The sequence below is a fragment of the Numenius arquata genome, chromosome W, assembly GCF_964106895.1.
Source record: "Numenius arquata chromosome W, bNumArq3.hap1.1, whole genome shotgun sequence".
Classification (NCBI taxonomy): domain Eukaryota; kingdom Metazoa; phylum Chordata; class Aves; order Charadriiformes; family Scolopacidae; genus Numenius; species Numenius arquata.
The window spans coordinates 25,490,189-25,515,935 of NC_133615.1; the positions used below are offsets into that span (position 1 = coordinate 25,490,189).

General features: G+C 41.1%; 1 protein-coding gene across 1 annotated transcript in view; it reads left to right on the forward strand.

Moving 5' to 3' along the window:
• The window catches only part of LOC141476718 (rapamycin-insensitive companion of mTOR-like), a 141,137-nt gene that overhangs the window by 104,959 nt on the left and 10,431 nt on the right, over nt 1-25,747 (forward strand). The window contains exons 23-32 of the mRNA XM_074165523.1: nt 11,214-11,378; nt 11,836-11,912; nt 12,018-12,096; nt 14,939-15,048; nt 15,168-15,255; nt 16,024-16,116; nt 17,031-17,137; nt 18,617-18,846; nt 19,670-20,696; nt 25,213-25,390. Of these exons, the coding sequence (XP_074021624.1) occupies nt 11,214-11,378; nt 11,836-11,912; nt 12,018-12,096; nt 14,939-15,048; nt 15,168-15,255; nt 16,024-16,116; nt 17,031-17,137; nt 18,617-18,846; nt 19,670-20,696; nt 25,213-25,390 (2,154 nt within the window). The remainder of the gene's footprint in view (nt 1-11,213; nt 11,379-11,835; nt 11,913-12,017; nt 12,097-14,938; nt 15,049-15,167; nt 15,256-16,023; nt 16,117-17,030; nt 17,138-18,616; nt 18,847-19,669; nt 20,697-25,212; nt 25,391-25,747) is intronic.

Below are 25,747 nucleotides of genomic sequence, written 5' to 3' on the forward strand. Positions count from 1 at the left end.
GGATTAAAGTCTTTAAATGCATAAACCAAATATAACATTATTGTCTAGGTCAGTGGACATCCTAAATCAATGGTGAAGGCATTGTTGTCACAAACAGAAATGTGTATTTCTAGCAGTAATAAGCAAGTTAACCTTCCAGTGATAGATACTGTTTTGATAACAATTGAGATTATTGTGGTGGAACCGAGTAGAAGCTGTAGCTTCTGGAACAAGGGGGTGGTTCAGAAATAGGCATTGGGATTTGTACTTCTAAATCAAAGAAGGTGAGTGGAAATAAGATGCAGACTTAAGAAAGGAAGCTCTTGAACCTTTAAGGAAAGAGGGATCAATCAGGTGTAACACAGTAGACAAGCAAGCATTAATGTCAGGAGAATGATCACAGAATCACAGAATGATATGGGGTTGGAAGGGACCTCTGGAGATCATCTAGTCCAACCCCCCTGCCAAAGCAGGTCCACCTAGAGCAGGTTGCACAGGAATGTGTCCAGGCAGGTTTTGAATGTCTCCAGAGGCAGAGACTCTACCACCTCTCTGGGCAGCCTGTTCCAGTGCTCTGCCACCCTCAAAGTGAAGATGTTTAGATGGAACTTCTGTTCAAGTTTGTGCCTGTTATCTCTTGTACTGTCACTGAAAAAAGACTGGCCCCATCCTCCTGACACCCACCCTTTAAGTATTTATAGGCATTGCTAAGATCCCCCCTCAGTCTTCTCCAGACTAAAAAGGCTCAAGTCCCTCAGCCTTTCCGCATAAGAGAGATGTTCTAGTCCCCTAATCATCTTTGTAGCCCTCTGCTGTACCCTCTCCAGCAGTTCCCTGTCCTTCTTGAACTGGGGATCCCAGAACTGGACACAGTACTCCAGATGGGGCCTCACCAGGGCAGAGTAGAGGGGCAGGATAACCTCCCTCGACCTGCTGGCCACACTCTTCCTGATGCACCCCAGGATGCCATTGGCCTTCTTGGCCACAAGGGCACATTGCTGGCTCATGGTCATCCTGTTGTCCAGCAGGACTCCCAGGTCTTTTTCCTCAGAGCTGCTCTCCAGCAGGTCAGCCCCCAACCTGTACTGGTGCAGGGGGTTATTCCTCCCCAGGTGCAGCATCCTACACTTGCCCTTGTTGAACTTCATCAGGTTCCTCTCCGCTCAACTCTCCAGCCTGTCCAGGTCTTGCTGTATGGTGGCACAGCCTTCTGGTGTGTCAGCCACCCCTCCCAGTTTTGTATCATCAGGAAACTTGCTGAGGGTACATTCCATCCCTTCATCCAGGTCATTGATGAATATATTGAAGAGGACTGGACCCAGTACTGACCCCTGGGGACCACCACTTGTTACGGACCTCCAACTAGATTCTGTGCCACTAATCACAACCCTCTGAGCTCTGTCTTTCAGCCAGTTTTCAATCCACCTCACTGTCCATTCTTCTAACCCACACTTCCTAAGCTTACCTATGAGGATGCTGTGGGAGACTGTTTCAAAAGCTTTCTTTTCCTCCATATGCTTTGATATGACACCCAGAACAAGCCGTTCCATCATCTTTCCAGGGATGGAGGTGAGGCTGACTGGCCTGTAGTTTCCCAGGTCCTCCTTCTTGCCCTTTTTGAAGACTGGGATGACATTGGCTTTCCTCCAGTCCTCGGGCACCTCACCTGTTCTCCAGGACCTTTCAACGATGATGGAGAGCGGCCCAGCAATGACTTCTGCCAGCTCCCTCAGCACTTGCGGGTGCATCCCTTCAGGACCCATGGACTTGTGGATATCTAGTTTACTTAACCGTTCCCTAACTTGGTCTTCCTCCACCAAGGGGAAGTCTTCCTTTGTCCAGACTTTTTCTGTTTCCTCCAAAGTCTGGAACTCCTGAGGGCTGGCTTGAGCAGTAAAGACTGAAGCAAAGAAGGCATTCAGCAACTCCACCTTCTCTGCATCCTCTGTCACCATGGCACCCGTCCCATTCAACAGCGGGCCCACATTTTCTCTCATTTTCCTTTTGCCTCCAATATACTTGAAAAAAACCTTGTTGACCTTGACATCCCTTGCCAATTTTAATTCCAAGGAGGCCTTGGCTTTCCTTGTTTCATCCCTGCATACTCTAACCACATTCTTGTAATCTTCCCAAGTGGTCAGTCCCTTTTTCCATGCACTGTAAACTTCCTTCTTCCACTTGAGCTTTTTCAGAAGCTCCCTGCTCAACCATGCAGGTCTCCTGCTTCCCTTGCCTGATTTCTTGCTCTTAGGGATGCACCGATCCTGAGCTTGGAGAAAGCGATATTTGAATATCGTCCAGCTCTCTTGAGCCCCCTTACTTTCCAGAGCCCGAACCCATGGAATTTCTCTAAGCAGTTTCTTGAAGAGGTCAAAGTTAGCCCTCCTGAAGTCCAAGGTTTCAGTCCTACTTGTTGTTTTGTGCATACTACCCATGATTCTGAACTCTTTTCATGATCAGTGCAGCCAAGTGTCCTTGCAACCTTAATGTCCTCCACCAGTCCCTCTTTGTTTGTCAGAACTAGGTCCAGTAGTGTATCTCTCCTTGTTGGCTCCTCCACCACCTGAGTCAAGAAGTTATCATGAATACACTGGAGGAACCTCCTGGACTGTACATGTCTGGCTGTGTAGCCTTCCCAGCAGATATCAGGGTGATTGAAGTCCCCCAGGAGAACCAAGGCCTGTGATTGTGAAGCTACTTGATAATTGTTATGTATGATAATTGTTAAGTTGAAATCTATCTAGGAAAGAACTTGCAGTATTGCAGGGAAAACTATTCCTCTGTCGCCTGGACAAGGCAGAGTATGCTCTAGAGTGGATACAAGAGGGAATAAGTTAGACACTAGCTTTAACTATCTCTTAGTATTTAGGAAGAGGAGAGGGAAGGAAAGAAATCAAGGCTATTTCTCCGAGACTACCAAAGATGTGATGATTCTTATAGGTAAAGAGAGGAGTCTGAAAGTAATGAAGTTAGTTAGGGTTGAAGGAAAGAAGACTCATTGAAAGAAGAGTTTAAGACTCGCTACTGACTGATTTTTAAGTAATCTTTCATAGAAGCGATGGCTGATAACCTTTCTCCAAAGGCGTTTTATGCCTAGTCTGAACAAGGAAATAGAAATTCATATGTTGTGAGGACACCTGCCTGTGTCTTTTTTAGACTTCTAAGCTCCTGTTAGATGACTGCCGGTTAAAAGCAGTTTGAACTTCATTTAGCTGTTTCTATTGAGATTTCGTGTCAATGGATACTAGTCCCCTCACCACCTCCCAGCTATTTTTCCTTCATAAAAAAAGGCCATACAAGGGGGAAGAGCACTCCAGCATTTCCGTTTCTTCCACATGCAGCTAGTTAACAATTAGAAAAAAGTCTAGGCATGCTGTCACAGTCTCCTCAATGAGGTATACAGTTCTACAGATAATTTTAGGCATTTTATTATGAAAGTTTTATTGATCCTGGTATCTAAGGTATGAGGACTTAAATTCTGTTTTGAGAGAGATTCTTCCAAATGTTTTCAAGCATCCAGTACTTACATGAGAAGCTTTATGTTAAGTAGGAACCTACTTTTTAATCGGGGGGTAAGAAACAAAACAGAATATATTCCACTCCGATACAGGTATCACTAGCTGTAAGCACACTGACTTGGAGTGCAGATACTGTCTGAACATACTGTCTCAAGCATATACAAAGCCAGAAAGCAGTTGACAGCTACTGCTGCCATTAGTGATGATAATTAAAATACAATTTCTGACTATTTGTAGTTCAGCTTAATGAACAATGGGTAGTAAACACTTCTTGTACTTCGGATGTGAGTAGGATAGACGTCACTCTCTGGCACCTTAGAAATTCATAGAATCATAGAATCATCCAGGTTGGAAGAGACCCTTGGGATCATCGAGTCCAACCATCTAAGCTACACTACAAAGTTCTTCCCTATATCATATCCCCCAACACCACATCTAAACGTCTCTTAAACACATCCAGGGATGGTGACTCAACCACCTCCCTGGGCAGCCTATTCCAATGCCCGACCACTCTTTCTGTGAAAAATTCTTTCCTAATGTTCAGTCTAAACCTACCCTGTTGGAGCTTGAAGCCATTCCCTCTTGTTCTGTCATTAATTACCTGTGCGAAGAGACCAGCACCAACCTCTCTACAGTGTCCTTTCAAGTAGTTGTAGAGAGTGATGAGGTCTCCCCTCAGCCTCCTCTTCCTCATACTAAACAGTCCCAGCTCCTTCAACCGCTCTTCATATGATTTGTTTTCCAGGCCCTTCACCAGCTTCGTTGCCCTCCTCTGCACTCGCTCCAGCACCTCGATATCTCTCTTGTATTGAGGTGCCCAAAACTGGACACAATACTCGAGGTGTGGCCTCACCAGTGCTGAGTACAGGGGCACAATCACCTCCCTACTTCTGCTGGTCACGCTATTTCTAATACAAGCCAGGATGCCGTTGGCTTTCTTGGCCACCTGGGCACACTGCCGGCTCATATTCAGCCGCTTGTCAATTAGAACCCTCAGGTCTCTTTCTTCCAGGCAGCTTTCCAGCCACACTTCCCCAAGCCTGTAGCGCTGCTTGGGGTTGTTGTGGCCCAAGTGCAGAACCTGGCACTTGCCCTTGTTGAAACTCATGCCATTGATTTTGGCCCAATGATCCAATCTATCTAGGTCTCTCTGTAGAGCCTCCCTATCCTCCTGGGAATCAACACTCCTGCTTAACTTGGTGTCATCTGCGAACTTGCTGATGATACACCCTATGTCCCTGTCAAGATCATCAATAAAGGCGTTAAGCAGAAATGGTCCTAACACTGAGCCCTGAGGCACACCACTTGTGACCGGCCGCCAGCTGGATTTAAATCCATTGAGCACCACCCTTTGGGACCTTCCAGTCAGCCATTGCTTGACCCAGCGGATCGTATGCTCATCCAGGCCGTGTGAAGCCAGTTTTTCCACAAGAATTGTATGGGGGACAGTATCGAATGCTTTTCGAAAGTCCAGGTATACAATATCCACAGCCTTTCCCTCGTCCAATAATCTGGTTATCTTGTCATAGAAGGAGATCAGGTTCGTCTGGCAGGACCTGCCTTCTATAAACCCATGCTGACTAGGCCTGATCCCCTGGTTGCCCATTATATGGGTTTTGATGGCACTCAAGATGACCTGCTCCATGACCTTCCCTGGTATCGAGGTTAGACTGACAGGTCTATAGTTTCCTGGATCCTCCTTTTTACCTTTCTTGTAGATGGGTGTTACATTTGCCACCCTCCAGTCCATTGGGACCTCCCCAGTTAGCCATGACTTCCTGTAAATGATGGAAAGCGGTTTGGCGAGCACGTCTGCCAACTCTTTCAGCACTCTTGGGTGTAACCCATCTGGTCCCATAGACTTGTGTGCATCCAAACGGCGTAGCAGGTCACTGATCTCTTCCTCTTTAATTGTGATGCCCTCGTTCTGCTTCCCCTCCCTGTCTCCTAGCTCATGAGGCTGGGTGTCCAGGGAACAGCTAGTTCCACTGCTAAAGACTGAGGCAAAGTAGGCGTTGAGCACCTCAGCCTTTTCCTCGTCCTTGGTGATTATGTTTCCCTCTGCATCCAATAAAGGAGGGAGATTTTCCCTAATCCTCCTTTTGTTGTTAATGAATTTATAGAAACATTTTTTATTATCCTTAACAGCTGCAGCTAGGTTGAGCTCTAGCTGCGCTTTGGCTCTCCTAATTTTCTCCCTGCATAGCTTCACTACCTCTTTATAGTTTTCGTGAGAGGCCTGCCCCCTCTTCCAAAGGTTGTAGACTCTCCTTTTGTTTTTGAGATCCAGCAAGAGATCCCTATTTAGCCAGGCTGGTCTCCTTCCTCGCCTACTTGTTTTTCGGCACACGGGGACAGCCTGATCCTGTGCTTTTAAGAAATTAAGAAATTAAGAAATTAAGAAAGCTTGTAGAGCCTTGTACTGGTTTTGGCTGGTATAGAGTTAAATTTCCTCATAGTAGCTTGTATGGGGCTATGTTTTGGATTTGTGCTGGAAACAGTGTTGATAATACAGGGATGTTTTGTTATTGCTAAGCAGTGCTTACACAGAGTCAAGGCCTTTTCTGCTTTTCACACCGCCCTGACAGAGGGTAGGCTGGGAGTGCACAAAAAGTTGGGAGGGGACACAGTTGGGACAGCTGACCCCAACTGACCAAAGGGATATTCCATACCATGTGATGTCATGCTCAGCAATAAAACTGGGCAGGGGGGGGTTGGGGGGAGTGCTGCTCGGGGACTGGCTGGGCATAGGTCAGTTGGTGGTGAGCAATTGTTTTCTTTTGCATTGCTTGTTTTTCTTGGGTTTTATTTTCCTTTCTCTTTGTTGTTTTTTTTTTTTTGTTGTTTTTTTCTTTCTAATTTCTTTTTAATTATTAAACTGTTTTTATCTCAACCCACGAGTTTTCTCACTTTTACCCTTCTGATTCTTCCCCCCCATCCCACCGGGGGGGGGAAGTGAGCGAGCACTTTGTGGTGCTTAGTTGTCGGCTGGGGTTAAACCATGACAAGCCCCCAGGTTTATTTATTTCAGTTCTGATCTGTTTGGGATTGTGAAAAGGATTAGAGATTGTGATCTGAATTTTAATAGGCCTCTCTGGCATTACCATGAGTATTTAATGCCAAATCTTGACAGATGTCAAGGTAGAACTCCTTGGCGAAAGCTAAGAGACATTATACAGGCTCAGAAAATTAAGAACTCAAATTTTCGAGCTCCAACCTAAATAATTAGTTTTAAAGATAGAGATCTTTCTAGAAATACTGATGCTTTCTCACATCCGTGGTGTTTTAAGGTCTCAGCCTATGTTAGTAGTCTATTGCTACTGATTTCTAATGTTTTTATTTCCCAGTCTCACATTGATGCATGGATCTTGCAATGTCGTCTAGGAAAACAGCAGAGATTAAGTAACTGTCTATTTTTGGAAGTCTCTTGAAATGTAAAAGAATAGAAATGATTAGAATATGTCTTCTCAACTGTTTAGCACTGACTTACGAGAAAGGTTAGTTTTACTTATAAAATATATGCACTGATATGAGTCAGTAGTCCTTAATATCAGTTAGGTGTGCAGTCAGGTATAGCAGGTCTCTTACCATAGTGATCTCTAGGAAAGTTCACAGATGAGGTGTGTTTTGACTTAAATTCTACTATTTAGAGTTTACTGTTACACTGGATGAGGCTATACCCTGATTTTTGTACCCTGCAGTACTATGAGACTAAAACCACTTCAGAGCATTTTGTTTCCTGAATTAGTTGACCTGCTTGGAATTCATAAGGAAATATTTTGTATTTTTGGTCTAAAAGAAGAAAAGCACAAATAAAATGGACTGTCTCAGCCAGCAGAAATGGATCTACGTTTGCATCAATTGCTAATGTTTTCATACTCGGATAAAATTTATTTACTTCCTTAAGAAATTCTTTTCCTCTTTTATATGTGCATACATTCTTATGGTGGAAACTGAACTGATGAGATTTTGAGGAGAAAATGTAATTGACTACTACTTGACAAAAAGGCAAAATGCTAACCTTTTGAAGAACCCTTTGGCAATGCTTGGTGTACAGAATGTTGCCAGTATCATCTCTTGGACAAAATGCTCGTGTTTAGTGTTTCTGGTGTTTGTTCTCCCAATAGAAGATCAAATCATAAAAAGCTAATCCAAAGGATAAAACATTTTGATTATTCTGATATTAACTGTATCCTTAGTGGTATAAGTGGTATTTTTGAGCTACTGTAACTGGCAAAACTACAAGTCTCTTCCAGAAACTAAAATATTCATGTGAGGTGGAAATAGTTGTCAATTCGGAGAGGATATGATACCAGTAAGAATATGGAAATATTGAACTGACAGATATTTGTATGGGCAGTTCCACTGACTGAGGAGTAATTTGGAAGTATGTCTGCTTAGATGTTAGGGGAAGTTATCTGCCATTTTCTGGGGTTTTCTGCCTGGAATTCTGAAACAGCAGCATTGTCAACAGCAAACAAAGATTTACTCCTTTGTGTTTAGCAAGCATGATAGGAAAAAATTGAAACTTGGTGCAGTTTATACCACTCACTGTCTCATAGGGAAAATATATTTTTTTAATATTACCAGAACTGACATTCTGTCACCTTGGACAAGTGAATTCTAAGATTAAAAATGAACATGCAGTTCAATTCAAATAAGGCACGTGCAAGCCCTTCTACCTTTCCTTTTCAACAACTTCTTATGAGGACCTGGTAGGATGAGTGGAGCCTGTATAGTAAGCAAATGCCTATGGAATGGTTTGTATTAATTCAGAATCCAGAAGACAAATTGTGAATTTATTTTTTTTTTTATTCCATATGCTGCCTCTGGCTTCTAAATTATGTTTAAAAGCAATAAAAATGCATGGAACTGGGCTCAATTTCTAAAAAGCTGTGTTTTGTAAGGGAGAAAGACCATCTCCAGTAAGGCTTCTTCCCTTCAGAAATTTTAATTCCCTAACATGTTTTTAATGAAATATCTTATTTATTTCAAGAGATGATGCTCTTTTTTGTGAGTTAACTGAGGTTATAGTCTCATACACCTTTTACAGCTACCCAGAGCTGTGGAAGCAGGTTTGTTTAGCCATTTGCTAATGAGTGTCTCAGAACAAGAAAAAGTCATTTCTGTAGTCAGTTTAGTGTTAGAAGAGGAGAGTAGCTTTTTTGGGGTGACTATATACAACAAAAACATTTACAGAGCAATATCTTTGCAGATCAGTGAAGCAGAAGCACATCTTAAACCTACTTCCAGATGTGCTTTGGTCATTCATGGTGAAGCAAATTAATACTGCCTCAGATGTCTTTCTGGTGAAAACAGCAGAGTAGCCACTGTGTCCTCAAGTGTTGCAGTTCATAACCTTTTATCTTCATGGGTGGCTAAGAGGTAGATTTATCCTATATCTACTGGCACCTATGCTAAGCTGTATGTAATCATCTAAGCATAGTGACCTCTGACTTGTGTCATCACTTCTATGGGTCACAAAGAACTTTCCTGTTATCATAGAACCATAGAACGGTTTGGGTTCTGTGCAACCTGCTCTAGGTGGAAAAACGTACTCGCACGTTCCTGTGCAACCTGCTCTAGGTGGACCTGCTCTGGCAGGGGTTGGGACTAGATGATCTCCAGAGGTCCCTTCCAATCCCATATCATTCTGTGATTCTGTGGGTTGGAGAGGACCTTAAAGATTCAAACCCTCCTGCCATGGGCAGGGACACCTCCCACTAGACCAAAATCAAAGCCCCATCCAGCCCGGCCTTGAACACTTCCAGGGATGGGGCATCCACAACTTCCCTGGGCAACCTGTTCCAGTGCTTCACCACCCTCATAGTAAAGAATTTCCTCCTAATATCTAATCTAAATTTCCCCTCTTCCAATTTAAAATCATTACCCCTTGTCCTGTCACTACACTCCCTCACAAAGAGTCCCTCCCCATCTCTCCTGTAGGGCCCCCTTTAGGTATTGGAAGGTCGCTATGAGGTCTCCCCAGAGTCTTCTCTTCTCCAGGCTGAACAACCCCAGCTCTCTCAGCCTGTCTTCATAGGAGAGGTGCTCCAGCCCTCTGATCATCTTTGTGGCCCTCCTCTGGACCTGTTCCAACAGGTCCATGTCCTTCCTGTGCTGAAAAAAGTAAGAGTCTTCTGACATATAGTATAGGGCTTTATCTATTTTTTCCTGTAGTTGATGCTTGGGGGAAAGTGGGGAATGCCTGTTTCCTCACATATCTTCTACACTGTTTTTCCTTTTGGTTCCTGTTAAAAGTAAAAACATTCCAGGATTTTGCTTCATCTTTTCCTTCTCCAAACAGAAAATAAAAATTCTTTATAGACAGTTTTTTTAACATTTGAACTACATGACACTGAATTCTGGTTTCACATTATTGTATTGTTCTGTAGGCTTAACATTTAGATCAAGTCATCATTTCAGCATAATAGCTCTTGTTCTCGTCTTTAATAAGTATGCTGCTAGTCGTCTACTCCACATAGAAGGCATACCACTAATGGGATGCAAACCCTTTCAAAACGGTTGTGCAGCCTAAGTCAGACTTGTGAATCACTGTTGCTGCAGTCATTCTTGGTACTTGTGTTATGTCATTCCTGCATCCCAAAAAATAAGAATAGAGAGAAATGTGCACCTGATACTTGAAATTGAAATAATGAGACAAGGTTTATGAAATGAACTGTGCACATTCACATTTCCTACTCCCATTTTCTTTCAAGTCCTGCTTGCCAAGTATTTCTGGAGGAAAAGAAAAAATCCAGAAGATATTGTTAACCTAGGTAGTCCTGTCCAACCTGGACCAATTCACCTCTCTTTTAGAGTAAAGATGTTCACATGCATCCCAACGCAGATAATTTATATTTTAACATATAAAAAGTTTACTTGGTTATAGCTATCATAGCCTTAAAGGTGTAAGGACCGAAGACCTGAAGAAAGATTTGGGCATCTGATTTTGTCTTTTATAACTATGCTTATCTAAGTAAAGATAACACCTTTCTCAGAGAGTATACGTTGTCAGGGTTGTTCTGTACTTACTCTAGAACAAATTCTTGTAGATTATGCCTGTTTGGTTCTATTTTGCATGTAATTTTTCTAATAAAAAATATGTTAATCAGTTTATGCTGTTTATTCAGCAAATTTTGAACAGCAGTACAGGAACTGACAAGGTACTTCATTCTGCTGTCACAGAGAAATTCATAGTAGTAAACTAAGTGTTGGGAAACTGTCTTATTACAGAAAATGACATTTTTATATTTAGATGGTTTTCTGAGAAGCTTTGAGGATAACATACTTTTGGGAAACAATTTAAAATGTATTAAAATAAATTCCCCAGAGGTTCTAAGATTTGCTTCTTAAAGTATTTTCCAAAACATTACATACATGAAAGTACATGCAATTGCACTGGTTATTTACAAGATATTTCTCCTGCGTATCCTGATGAATTTGTGTGGTGCCATCGCAGTGAATGGCTGATTGATAAGGGCTTTCCAAGGAGACTTGCAGTGACCAGATTACTTGTGATCTCAGACTCAAATTTCCCATTTGACAAGATAGAAATAGCTCTTAAGTAGACCGTAGTTTTAATGCATTAAGGTGTGCAATGCAGTTACTTGCTACAAAATATGGTAATTGAAATGTATTTTTAAAAGTGATAAATCATTAACTACATTAGCTATTTTTCTTTCATTCAAAAAAGTATTTTCCTTACTTTTGCAGAGCTGCAGGTTGTATGCAACAAAACACTTACGGGTATTACTGAGAGCAAATGTAGAGTTCTTCAGCAACTGGGGAATTGAATTACTAGTGACCCAGTTATATGATAAAAATAAAACTGTTTCTTCTGAGGCACTTGATATTCTAGATGAGGCATGTGAAGACAAGGTGAGCATCATTTCCCTTTTCAACTTCTTTTTGGTATGCTACTCTGTAAGCAGTTCCCCACCCCCTCCCCTGGTAGCAAAGTAAAAGTATGCAAGAAGGTAGCGATGATTTCCTTTCTTGATTATCATTGATAGACTTCATAATAGTTTATAGACCCCTTGCTGAAAATACTGCAATATTAATGACAAGAAAATGTAGACTTCTGGATTATGCTTACTTTTAAATATGAGTTCAGACTAATTCAGCTATTTTGGTCATTATACTTTTTGTAAAGGGGATATATGTTAATGACAAAAAGTACTTAAAGTGAATAATATTAGGATGAGGTTAGTGCTGTGTGAAAAACTTCCCTTTGTGAAAAACTTGCTGCCTCATTGCTGGCAGACTGTTGTAATTTTTGTAGTTCTCAGAATTATATAGTGCTCAGATATTCTTTATGCATTTTTAATTATTTTAGGCCAATCTTCATGCTCTTATCCAAATGAAACCAGCTCTTTCTCACCTTGGAGACAAAGGTTTGCTTCTACTCCTAAGGTAAATGTTGAATATGCTGTTTGACTTTACACTGCAGAAACAATAAGTGTTTTTATTCAAATCGTGATTTAAGTGGAATACTGACTGTCTTATGTTACTTTACAGATTTCTGTCCATTCCAAAGGGGTTTTCGTATTTAAATGAAAGAGGTTATGTAACAAAACAAATGAAAAAGTGGCAAAAGGTAATATTAAGAATAAAATGTGGGCATTAGCTTGAAATTAGGAGGAGGAAGGGTGTGAATATGCAGGTTTAGAAGGTCAAAGTTTATTAAAAATATTGTACATTCCTATATCTGTATTGCTAATGCCAATACAATTTTTGCCTGAGTGACTTATGATTTTGCTGAAAAAGGTTGACAGGGACTTTTACAGTTCCATAACTCCTCTATATATGCATGCTTTTGATTTACCCAGCCCTTTTATATATTGGCGACTCGACCACTTCACTGGGCAGCCTGTTCCAATGCTTGACAACCCTTTTGGTGAAGAAATTTTTCCTAATATCCAATCTAAACCTCCCCTGGCTCCACTCGAGGCTATTTCCTCTTGTCCTATCACGTGTTATTAGGGAAAAGACTGACCCACACCTCACTACAACCTCATAAAAATGAGGTAGTTGTAGAGAGCAATAATGTCTCCCCTGAGCCTCCTTTTTTCCAGACTAAACAACCCCAGTTCCCTCAGCTGCCCCTCATAAGACTTGTTCTCCAGACCTTTCACCAGCTTCATTGCTCTTCTTTGGATGAGCTCCAGCACCTCAATGTCTTTCCTGTAGTGAGGGGCCCAAAACTGAACACAGTACTCAAGGTGGGTCCTCAACAGTGCCAAGTACAGGGGGACGATCATTTCCCTACTCCTGCTGGCCACACTATTCCTGATACAAGCCAGGATGCTATTGGTCACCTTGGCCACCTGGGAACACTGCTGGCTCATATTCAGCTGGCTGTCGACAAACACCCCCAGGTCCTTTTCTGCTGGGCAGTTTTCCAGCCACTCTTCTCCAAGCCTGTAGCGCTGCATGGGATTGTTGTGACCCAAGTGCAGGCCAATTGGCCTCGGCCCATCAATCCAGCCTATCCAGATCCCTCTGCAAAGCCTTTCTACCCTCAAGCAGGTCGACACTCCTACCTAACTTGGTGTTGTCTGCAAAATTACTGAGGATGCACTCAATCCCCTCGTCCAGATCATTGATAAAAATATTAAAGAGAACCAGCCCCAATACTGAGCCCTGGGGAACACCACTCATGACCAGCCTCCAACTAGATTTAACTCTGTTCGCCACAACTCTTTGGGCTTGGTCATCCAGATAGTGGTTTGGGTTTTTTTGTGGGGTTTTTTTTTTGTGTTTTTTTTTTTTTTTACCCAGTGAAGAGTACACCCATTCAACCATGAGCAGCCAGTTTCTCCAGGAGAATGCTATAGGAAACGGTGTCAAAGGCTTTACAAAAGTCTAGGTAGACAACATCCACAGCCTTTCTCTCATCCACCAAGCAGGTCACCTTGTCATAGAAAGAGATCAAGTTAGTCAAGCAGGTCCTGCCTTTCTTAAACCCACACTGACTGGGCCTGATCACCTGGTTGTCCTGTACGTGCTGTGTGATGGCACTCAAGATGATCTGCTCCATAACCTTCCCCGGCACCGAGGTCAGACTGACAGGCCTGTAGTTTCCCGGATCCTCCTTCCAGCCCTTCTTGTAGATGGGCGTCACATTTGTTAGCCTCCAGTCAACTGGGACCTCCCTGGTTAGCCAGGACTGCTGATAAATGATGGAAAGTGGCTTGGTGAGCACTTCTACTCTGCGCTCGTGAGACCCCACCTGGAATACTGTGTCCGGCTCTGGAGTCCTCAACACAGGAAGGACATGGACCTGTTGGAATGGGTCCAGCGGAGGGCCACGAAGATGATCAGAGGGCTGGAGCACCTCCCCTATGAAGACAGGCTGAGAGAGCTGGGGTTGTTCAGCCTGGAGAAGAGAAGGCTCCGGGGAGACCTCATAGCAGCCTTCCAGTACCTGAAGGGAGCCTACAGGAGAGCCGGAGAGGGACTCTTTGTCAGGAAGTGTAGTGACAGGATGAGGGGTAATGGTTTTAAATTGGAAGAGGTGAGATTTACATTAGATACTAGAAAGAAATTCTTTCCTGTGAGGGTGGTGAGGCACTGGAACAGGTTGCCCAGGTAAGTTGTGGATGCCCCATCCCTGGAAGTGTTTAAAGCCAGGCTGGATGGGGCTTTGAGCAACCTGGTCTAGTGGGAAGTGTCCCTGCCCATGGCAGGGGGGTTGGAACTCGATGATCTTTAAGGTCCCTTCCAACTCTAACCTTTCTATGATTCCGCCAGCTCCCTCAGTACCCTTGGGGTGGATACCATCTGGCCCCGTAGACTTGTGTGTGTTTGTATAGTGTAGCTGGTAGCTAACCATTTCCCCTTGGTTTATGGGGGGTTCGTTCTTCTCCCCATCGCTGTCTTCCAGCTCAGCAGGCTGGGTACCCTGAGAACAATTGGTCTTGGTTGCCACTAATTAAAGTTAAATCTAGATCTCATGGAGATAAAATTAGCTTATGCTGTTAGGAAGTAAATAGAAACGCAAGACCCATTAAGAAAAATGCATCATTGTCATGACTAGATTAAAACTCTTCATATGTTATTTTTTTTTTATAATTTATTATAAGTGCTTGGTCTCATTCCTGTTGGCTTTTAGGCAATTTTTTTACTAATTTATAAGCTGTCACTTCTCTAGGAATACTGAAATGTGTGGTGGTCTGTTGAGATTATTTGGGTTAGTCAGATGTGAACTATTTCCTTCTTTCCTTCCTTTTTTAACAAGTTCACTGAAATAATTATGGAATCAGTTGTCAACTCTCTGCAAACTCATTGTATGTATGAAGTGCAGTAATTTTGGTGAGCCTCACTTTCAAATCATAAAGAAATTCAGCCTTCCTTAAGGAGCGCTTCAGTTGTTTCTTCCTTATAAAGTACCATACTGTAAAAACATTGACCATTTGTCAACCTTTGTCATCTATTAGGAATATAACTTAAAGTATGTTGAATTGATTGAAGAGCAACTTAATGAAGCACTTACAACTTATCGCAAACCTGTTGATGGTGATAACTATGTTCGTCGGAGCAACCAAAGGTAAATTCTCCCAAAGAATCCTCTTCATCTGAAAAACTCATTGCATTACACTGCAATGTAATTTATTTTAAAAGAAAATTTCAGAATTGCTGGGAAAAATTGATTTCTCTTTCTACCAGATTACAGCGACCACACGTCTACCTGCCAGTTCACCTTTATGGCCAACTGGTGCACCACAAAACAGGCTGCCATTTATTGGAGTCTCAGGTGAGGATAATAACTATTTATAATTCAAAAGATTTTTAAAGAGTTTTGTAAATCCTTTAAAACATGCTTTAAAAGAAATGGCATTTAAACAGTCATTGCAAAATAAGTATATTGTGAAAGTCTCAAATTACATGGGGCCAAAAAGTTGCGAAGGCAGTCTTCGCCATCTAGTCTCATGTAAAATTCCTTCCTGACCACTGAAATATCAGAGAAATACCTTGCAATGTTTTTCTTAAAATGGCTAGCAAAAACTTAGAAAGGAAAGCAACTCGCCAAAAGAAATAATTTTTCAGTCTGTGTATGAGTGAATCATATATTGACAAGTAAAACTGCGCTTATCCTTTTATGCATACAAAAACGTGGAGATGAGGGAATAAAATCTTCTTTCTGATATCCTGAAGAGATAAGAAAAACCTTAAGCCAATTCATAGTTGCTTAAATAAATTGATTTTTAATGTGGGTTTGCAAGATGATGTAATGAATTGCATATAATAGTCTAAAAGTTCAAGAGAAAGCTTATATATTGTAGCATCTTAATCTGATGAATCTGTTATCTTTATAAAATCTGAGTTGACATGATACAGTCAGTGGTAACGTTAAAATTTTCTACCTACATTACCACTGTTGTTAATATATGGTTATTATGCTGGAACTACCACTATTTTATTTTAGAGTGCATACTTTAAATTGACACTTTACCTTTATTAAAACTGTCTCCTCCTTTTCATTTTCAACTGAGTATGGTTTTTTTCTGGTTTTCTCCTTCAGAATATTGTTACAGATCTAAGTTACACTGTTCATTGCCCAGTGCTGGATAAGTGGGAAGGAATTAAGCAGCTGAAAGCAGCCCTTTGGGCCTTGGTTAGTAATAGATTTTTTGCAGCTGTTTGAGTTCTATTATGACTCTTCTGAAATAACTAAGCAAAATCTCTTAAAATCATTATTTAGGGTTTTTGTCATAAAATGTGTGTGACTTTCCAAGTTAGTGGAAAGTACCTTAACTGGATTTTCAGATGAAAATTGTTCATTGCACCTGTTTTGTTCTGAGTCTTTTAATAGTCTCTTTGTCTTTCTTTTTTGTTTTCTTTTTTGGGGGGGTGGGGGGTGGATGTTGTTTTAAACCAAATAAAAAGAACAGATTGCCACATGTAGCAATGGTATTACTATGGAACCAGTGGTTACTGCTTGCTATGGTGTATTTTTAATACATTTACTGTGGTATTCCAAAATTCAGTTTTTCTGGAAGAAAGTTGGCTGCCACTGTTGATGCGTGTGAATACATATGGTCATGACATCCCTGGTACTTGGGATAACATGGGGAAAACCTAGTGTCTGTGCCTATCCAAGCTACACTTTTAAGTTGCTTTGCCACCTCAGCTGTTTGTCTGCCTCTTTTTTGTCTTCCCCAAAGTTTATTTTGGAACATTTGGCCAAGGTGACTATTACTGGAAGATATTGTAGGTATGTAATAAAATGCCCGTTTAAGAAGAATGTAAAATGACTAATTCAAGATCATACTGATGGCTGTAGTAGAACTGGTAAAATGAGGAATATGTAGTAGTTAACTGTGACCAGTTTTAGGTATAGTGTCTCAAATCCTTTTTTGGATTTGCGTGACTAAGAAATGCCAAAAAGGGTGCTCAAATCTCTAATTGCTTTGAGAAGATATGGCTTTCAACTGTACCACCAACAAAGAAGAATGTCAAAAGTTTACACTGATAGTGCTGCAGATCACATCAAAATAAAAACTTATTTGACAAATTGTTTTATTCCAGGGAAATATTGGATCATCAAATTGGGGTCTTAACTTGCTTCAAGAAGAGAATGTAATTCCCGATATAATGGCACTTGCGCAACATTGTGAGGTTCTCTCCATTAGAGGGTATGTGTATCTGATTTATGCATAAAATTATGCATAAAATTTTCAGATGGTATTTCCAGTAGGTTTTCAAATAGCCTTACCTAATTTATGTGAATATAGTTTTGCCACTTACTTGGAAATCATAGAATCATAGAATGGTTTGGGTTGGAAGGGACCTTAAAGATCATCTAGTTCCAACCCCACTGCCATGGGCAGGGACACTTCCCACTAGACCAGGTTGCTCAAAGCCCCATCCAGCCTGGCCTTGAACACTTCCAGGGCACAACTTCCCTGGGCAACCTGTTCCAGTGCTTCACCACCCTCACAGGAAAGAATTTCTTCCTCATATCTAATCTAAATCTCCCCTCTTTCAATTTAAAATCATTACCCCTCGTCCTATCACTACACTCCCTCACAAAGAGTCCCTCCCCATCTTTCCTGTAGGCCCCCTTTAGGTACTGGAAGGCCACTATCAGGTCTCCCCGGAGCCTTCTCTTTTCTAGGCTGAACAACCCCAGCTCTCTCAGCCTGTCTTCATAGGAGAGGTGTTTCAGCCCTCTGATCATTTTCGTGGCCCTCCGCTGGACCCGTTCCAACAGGTCCATGTCCTTCCTGTGTTGAGGACTCCAGAGCTGGACACGGTACTCCAGGTGGGGTCTCACGAGTGCAGAGTAGAGGGGCAGAATCACCTCCCTCGACCTGCTGGCCACACTTCTTTTGATACAGCCCAGGATGCGGTTGGCTTTCTGGGCTGCCAGCGCACATTGCTGGCTCATGTTGAGCTTCTCATCCACAAGCACTCCGAAGTCCTTCTCCTCAGGGCTGCTCTCCAGCCATTCTCTGCCCAGCCTGTATTTGTGCCTGGGATTGTGGTGTTCCAGGTGCAGGACCTTGCACTTGTCTTGGTTGAACTTCATGAGGTTTGCATGGGCCCACCTCTCAAGCCTGTCCAGGTCCCTCTGGATGGCATCAGTCAATCAAATCAGTTATCATTGATCAATCTCAAAATTGCATAGGAAGTTCAAAAGAACATGCAGTAAGCAAATGAAACCTATGAAAAAAGATACATACTACTTTTTTTGTTTTTTAAAAAACAATTGAAATATTTGCTACTTATATTTCTGTTGGAATCAATTTATTTTTCTATAATTTTTGAATCTTTTGAATCTTTAAAAGAAAGCATAAATAGATGTCTTTTGTGTAATACTGCTACTGCATTAATGTTTGTCCTTTAAAAAAATACTTTTCTACTTTATGTATCAGGCTCTTGTAATAATTATTTTTTATTTTTTAATAGTGTGGTGTTCTCAGGTATTTTAGTGCATCTCTTAAGCTTCCATTGATTTACAAATAAAAATCAGGAACAAAAAGCTATTTGGCAATTTTGTGAAGTTTCTGCTGAATTGTTTTGAAACTGTTTCCTTTCAAGAGAGAAATAAGTTTAGTTAAATGAGATTCTATTTTTGTTGCTCTTTTTTTCTATATATACATTAAATACAGAACCTGTGTCTACGCGCTTGGTCTAATAGCAAAAACTAAACAAGGATGTGACATTTTGAGGCATCATAACTGGGATGCAGTGAGACACAATCGTAGACAGCCTTGGCCAGTGGTCCCTGATGACATGGAGCAGCTCTGCAATGAACTTTCTTCTGTACCTAGTACTCTTAGCTTGAACTCTGAGTCCACCAGTTCTAGGCATAACAGTGAAAGCGAATCTATGCCTTCAAGTAAGTAACAAAAAAAACCCACAAACAAACAAAAAAGCCCCCAAGCAACAACAACTAAAAAAACCCCACCACAAAACAGTATTTTGGTGTTCTTACTGACTTTTTGGCAGGATATGAGGTTCAGGCAAATGGTTTAAAGGGTGCTATTGCAAGAAAGAAGAGCACAAGCCAGGGGACAGTTATATGCATTCAGAGAGATGTAATCAAGTGAGAGGGAAGAGAACAGTGTCTTAGATTTACATTTGGTGTAGAAATAAGAAATTTTAACATTAGGATAAGTTTTGGGGTTTTTTTATGTCAAGTTATGGCAGCTTGCTATAATACCCTGCAGAAATATCCATGCTTTATACCTAAAGATACATTTACTTGTTTGTCCTCAAAGGAATAAAGGAATATTTAGAATATATATTCTGTGTGTATATATACACACATATATGCAGTATTGCTATATTTAAATTCTTGTATATTTTGTGTATCTAATACATTTTAATTTTGCTATTGATATTTGGAATTTAAATCCAGAAATATACCATTTTTAGATATCATTAAAGGAGTGCATCACTTGGAATCCTAGTAGCTGGATATTTGCACTGAAATAAGATAGTGTGGCTTTTCTTTTGAAGCAATGAGACTTTCAGCTCAGGTACTCCTGAAGATACTTAATTTACAGTACAAAGTTCTGCAGAAAAAATGTTGAATTAAAACTGTGATAAAACACAGTCTCCCATTTTAGCTTTTATAGAATTTCTTTCTTTTTTGCAACATAGTTTATACACTTTGAAGAAATGTCCATTTTCAGTGACAAAGTCTCATATAATTTCAGGTATGTTCATCATGGAGGATGACCGTTTTGGTAGTACTTGCACTAGTACATTCTTCCTAGATATTACTGAAGATGCAGAACAAATATTTTTTGACAGACCTGGACCTTCAAAGGACAAAGACCGTAGTCCCTTTCCTTTTTTTTCTTCTAGCAGACTTGTGAAAAATCGCATTCTAAACTCTCTTACTTTACCTAATAAAAAGCATAGAAGTAGCAGTGATCCAAAAGGAGGAAAGCTGACATCTGACAGTAAATTAGGCCTGAGGCGAAATCGTACTGTAACAGAACCTTCCAGTAGCATAGACTTTCCTGTCGGGGAAGAATTCAACCCTTTTTTCAGAGTTCCTAAAATCCACACTTTACGATTAGAAACTTCTTTTGTTGGAAGTAAGCACATGGAAGATACTGATAGTACCCCAAGTATTGGAGAAAATGATCTGAAGCTGCCAAAAGGTCTAGGAAATGAAATTCACCAGGAAAACACAAGCAGAGAAAGGCTAATAGGAGATGGTACTACACAAACACATTTCAAGAGTCGTAGCTTAAGTTTTAATACAGATACCACAACAAGTGGCATAAGCTCAATGAGCTCTAGCCCTTCAAGGGAGACTGTAGGCGTGGACACTACAAATGTAGATACTGACTGTGGAAGTTTGAATACTGTGGTAAGCACAAAAACAGTTAAACCAAGTCACTGTTCAACACCACAGTCTAACCACCTGCCTCTCTCAAAATCCAGTTCTGTATCCCTGGTACTGCCAGGGTCTTCTCATACACTTCCCCGAAGAGCCCAGTCTCTTAAGGCTCCTTCTCTTGCTACCATAAAAAGTCTTGCTGACTATAACTTTAGCTACACAAGTTCTCGAGATGCCTTTGGCTATGCTACACTAAAACGCTTACAACAGCAGAGAATGCATCCTTCACTGTCTCACTCAGAAGCCCTAGCATCTCCAGCAAAGGATGTGCTGTTTACTGACACTATTACCATGAAGTCTGGCAGCCTGGATTCTCGGCTCACCCCAAGTCGGTAAGAGATTATGTGCTTGTTTCTTATTTCAAAGCTGTAAGAGCAATTAAATAAGACAAGTATCTTTCTAATATTTTTTTCCAACTTCACCTAAAAGTGATGCTTGTTGCAGGATGATTCATAACTTTGCTGAAAGCAGTACCAATATTAGGAGGAGAATAGGCTAATGGGAAGTCTGAACTTTGTAAGTGCTATCAGAGAAGCCCAGCTTTCATAGCTGTCCTCAGTCCCTTTAATGCTGTTAGTGACAAAGGAGTATGTTTCCTTCTAATATTTAAATGCAGTTGCACTGCTGACATTACTAAAGTTACAGTCACACAAAATTGCTTGTGCAGTCAGAGCTGTATTTCAGAAGAGAATTTTCTCGATGTCACTTGGTGAGGTTTTAGGACAGGGACTCCTGCTGATATGCTCTATTACTGTTCACTGTGGCACTGAGGCCAGTGGTGAGATACTGGTACCACTGATATGAATGTGAGTTTGGCTTCTTAGCTACAACAGAGCAAAGATTTTACTCATAGGGTTTATTTTTAGATTGCAGTGTCACCTCTTTATTTTTGAGTAATATTAACTCTTCTGAAGTATTATTGGATAGTTATATAAGATACCTAGCTTATGACATTGACACTGTTCCCAGCAGCTACAGTCAGTGCTTAACAACTTTATCTTAAAAGCTCTTCTATTTCCCAAACTTTTAGCTAGTGGATTGGATTTTCAGATTACTATTGAAAGGGAAAAGACATTTCCTATCTCTGTTTTTACCTAAATATCCTGTCTCACATGAGAGAAAGGGGAGAAGTTACCAGCACATTAGTCACTCCCTTACTGCACAGAAGAGCAAATGCCAGATCCCTGAATTTCAATCCACATACTCAGTTGAGTGTCTATAGTGCCCGTTTATTACTACTGGTTTCCTTCCTGATTAAGAGCAACATGAATTTTTTTTATATTTTCATGTGATTCTGCAAAGATGCCATAAAAGATAAGTTTTGTTTCCTTGTTCAGTTAAGTTAGAACTAGACTGAGTGTGCTGATTAAATTAAGGATGATTCAGTAGTTAAGCTGCACCATCCTGGAAATCAGAAGTGCTATTCCTTGCTCTGTCACTGGTTTCCTGTGCTAATGCAGGAACAAATCAGTGTCATTTCACAGGCAGTACAGATTCTGTTGTGGCTGTAGTCATTCTGTACCATTCCTTGCAGTCATGCCCTTGATATGCAAAGCAGCCTCCCTGCATGCAGTGTAATACTAACAGTATTCCTGGTGCTTAGCTGTTCATGATCTCTCATATCAGTGGTTAGGCTCCAGGATTTGAACTGACCTGTTTAATGTTGAACTGAAATGACTGAAGTGCTCGTATCTCTGAGAAGGTTAAAAATTGCAGATGTACATATTACAAAAGATTGTCAGATTGTCTTGGTTACTGATATAATTGATTGGAAAGACTATGATTTAACTAATATAGGTATTTTTTTTTACTGGTTACAGGTGAGTGTCTCCACTGAATAATTGTGCTCCTTTTAATTTCTGAGTATGTTACTACTTCTAGCTAAATATTCTTTAACTGCTGTTTAAGTAATAAATTGGAAAGAAATGTTATGACCTTTATTGTCTTCTAAGGCCATTCTTCTGTCAGTCTTCAGAAAATTTTCTTTGATTCATGCTTCATTCACAAATTCAGGTGTTCATAGCAAGTAGCATCTGCAAATTGACTTCAGTGATGGTTCTAGTGGTTCCATTCGTTCAAAAGGTTGAAAAGCTTATTTCATTGCACAAATTATTTTATGAGGCTAAATTTTCCACCTCTGTCTTTAAATCAGAATCATAGAATGGTTAGAGTTGGAAGGGACCTTAAAGATCATCTAGTTCCAACCCCACTGCCATGGGCAGGGACACTTCCCACTAGACCAGGTTGCTCAAAGCCCCATCCAGCCTGGCCTTGAACACTTCCAGGGATGGGGCATCCACAGCTTCCCTGGGCAACCTGTTCCAGTGCCTCACCACCCTCACAGGAAAGAATTTCTTTCTAGTATCTAATGTAAATCTCACCTCTTCCAATTTAAAACCATTACCCCTCGTCCTATCGCTGCACTTCCTGACAAAGAGTCCCTCTCCGGCTCTCCTGTAGGCTCCCTTCAGGTACTGGAAGGCTGCTATGAGGTCTCCCCGGAGCCTTCTCCAGGCTGAACAACCCCAACTCTCTCAGCCTGTCTTCATAGGAGAGGTGTTTCAGCCCTCTGATCATCTTCGTGGCCCTCCTCTGGACCCGTTCCAACAGGTCCATGTCCTTCCTGTGTTGAGGACTCCAGAGCTGGACACAGTATTCCAGGTGGGGTCTCACCAGAGCAGAGTAGAGGGGCAGAATCACCTCCCTCAACCTGCTGGCCACACTTCTTTTGATACAGCCCAGGATGCGGTTGGCTTTCTGGGCTGCCAGCGCACATTGCTGGCTCATGTTGAGCTTCTCATCCACAAGCACTCCCAAGTCCTTCTCCTCAGGGCTGCTCTCCAGCCATTCTCTGCCCAGCCTGTATTTGTGCCTGGGATTGCCACATCCCAGGTGCAGGACCCTGCACTTGTCTTGGTTGAACTTCATGAGGTTTGCATGGGCCCACCTCTCAAGCCTGTCCAGGTCCCTCTGGATGGCATCCCTTCCCTCCAATGTGTCGACTGCGCCACACAGCTTGGTGTCATCAGCAGACTTGCTGAGGGTACACTCTATCCCATTGTCCTTGTCTGTGACAAAGATGTTAAAGAGCACTGGTCCCAGTACTGACCCCTAAGGAATGCCACTTGTCACTGGCTGCTGCTTGGACATTGAGCTGTTGACCACAACACTTTGAGTGCGGCCATTTAGCCAGTTCCTTATCCACTGAGTAGTCCATCCATCAAATCCATGACTTTCCAATTTTGAGACCAGGATGTCGTGCGGAACAGTGTAAAACGCTTTGCATAAGTCTAGGTAGATGACGTCTGTTGCTCTCCCCTTATCTACCAAGGCTGTGGCAATATCGTAAAAGGCCATCAAATTTGTCAGGCATGATTTGCCATTTGTGGAAGCCATGTTGGCTGTCTCCAATCACCTCCTTATTTTCCATGTGCCTCAGCAGAGATTCCCGGAGGATCTGCTCCATGATCTTGCCAGGCACTGAGGTGAGACTGACTGGCCTGTAGTTCCCTGGGTCATTAAAGACCAACCAAAAATGTTAAAGTGCATGTCTCAAATTCTCATCATGATTTCAGGAAAACTTATCATTGTTTATCACTACTAATGATATATCTGTTAGCTTTTCCAAGAGTAGCAGGCACAAATGTTTAGGATTAATACGTATATCTTTATACTGAGAGTAATTATAAAATGCTTTATTATGAAATAACTAATGCAATTGGTAACTCTGGGTTTTGAAGTATGGCTTGAGTTGTATTGCAACTACTACTATAATTAGCATTGGTCAGAATTAGTAGCAAGAAAACTGTTGATGTCCTATAATCTGTGTTCTACACATTCCCATCACGTAATAATGTCTTGAACAACACATGGTCAAACCATAATAATATATTTTTGTTTTGGTATAAATCTCTTAAGCTGTTATGCTTGAGAAGACATTTTAATTGCCCATCTAAACAAAAATAATGATAGAAAATGATTTCTAAGGCAGAAAGTCCAGCTCAAGAAATAAAATGTTTGCTGTACTTACCTTCCAATGTATAATAATTTGCAGTAATATAATAAAAATTTACTGTTCCTAAGGAATGTCTCTTTTTACTAGGAAGCTTTAATCCACTGCTTAGATCATCTACTTAGGTTGATTAGCAGAAAGCATTCATAGGTTTTTATCTTCAATGAGAAGTAAAATGAAAGCCAAATGAGAGAATTTCCATCATTAGGACTCTGATCAGCACTGAGGACTTGTTCTCCAGCCTCCTCTCTCATCTCCTTTCCCAACCTGTTTCTTTCTTTGTTCCTCAGGCTGCTTGTCACAGTCAGCTCTGCTCACTGTGCAGGTTCATGTTTGTTCTGTGTTCGTGTTGAGCAAATTCTTTTTCCATGCTTGGGTGACCCAGTGGGTGGCTCCTTTAGAATACAGGAAAAAAATGTTCCTTGCATCTCTGGCATGTAGCAGGCTCAAGCTCTGTGTTAGCAGTTTAAAAGCCTAAATCTTTACTGACTGTGTCTGGGCTGTAAATCTTCGAAGCCCAGTAAGTTGGAGAAAATTTGTGTTTTTACAGGGTTGGCAGCCTCTTAAGCTGAAGTTCCATCCTGCTATCTTTCAAGTCCTTGTCCCAGGACTTTGAAAAAATCACACATTTTTACCCGAGGAACTGCCAAACCATGCAGTACAACATGAGACAGAACAAAAGTAATGAGTCTATAGCTGTAATTTGACAGAGTAACAAGCTCTGGGTTCTACTATGGGAAGATGAGGATAGTCTTTGTGTCAGCAGACCTTCTTACTTGTACTGTGCCAGAATGAGAGATTTACCAAGATTGTGATTTATTATTTCAATGTTACAGGTTTATGAAAGCTTTAAGTTATGCTTCGTTAGATAAAGAAGATTTATTAAGTCCTATTAACCAAAACACACTTCAGCGTTCCTCCTCTGTTCGCTCCATGGTTTCTAATGCTACATTTGGTAGCTCTGATGATTACATTGGCCTTGCTCTCCCAGTGGATATCAATGAAATATTTCAGGTATGTATGTGATAACTTAATGGATTCATTTGCATTTTCATACTGGAAGGTAGTTAACTTGCATTATCATCAGAATAGATTAGATCTACAGAAATGAGGAAAACAGTATGTGGTACTTTCAAGGAATGCCTTTTTGAGAACAAGAGTTACTGTTCTAACCCTGTTTACAGAAAAGTGCTAGTCTTTTGTATTATTAGGCAAATAATGACAGACTAGGTTAGAAGTGTGTTAAACAGTGGTAGCATAAATATGCTGTAATAAGATTTTTAGTTGACAGCTAGCTTTTATACTAAAATTAGCATAGTCTGTGGACATTTGTTATTACCTCTTTAGTGAACTAATTGATATGTTCATTGG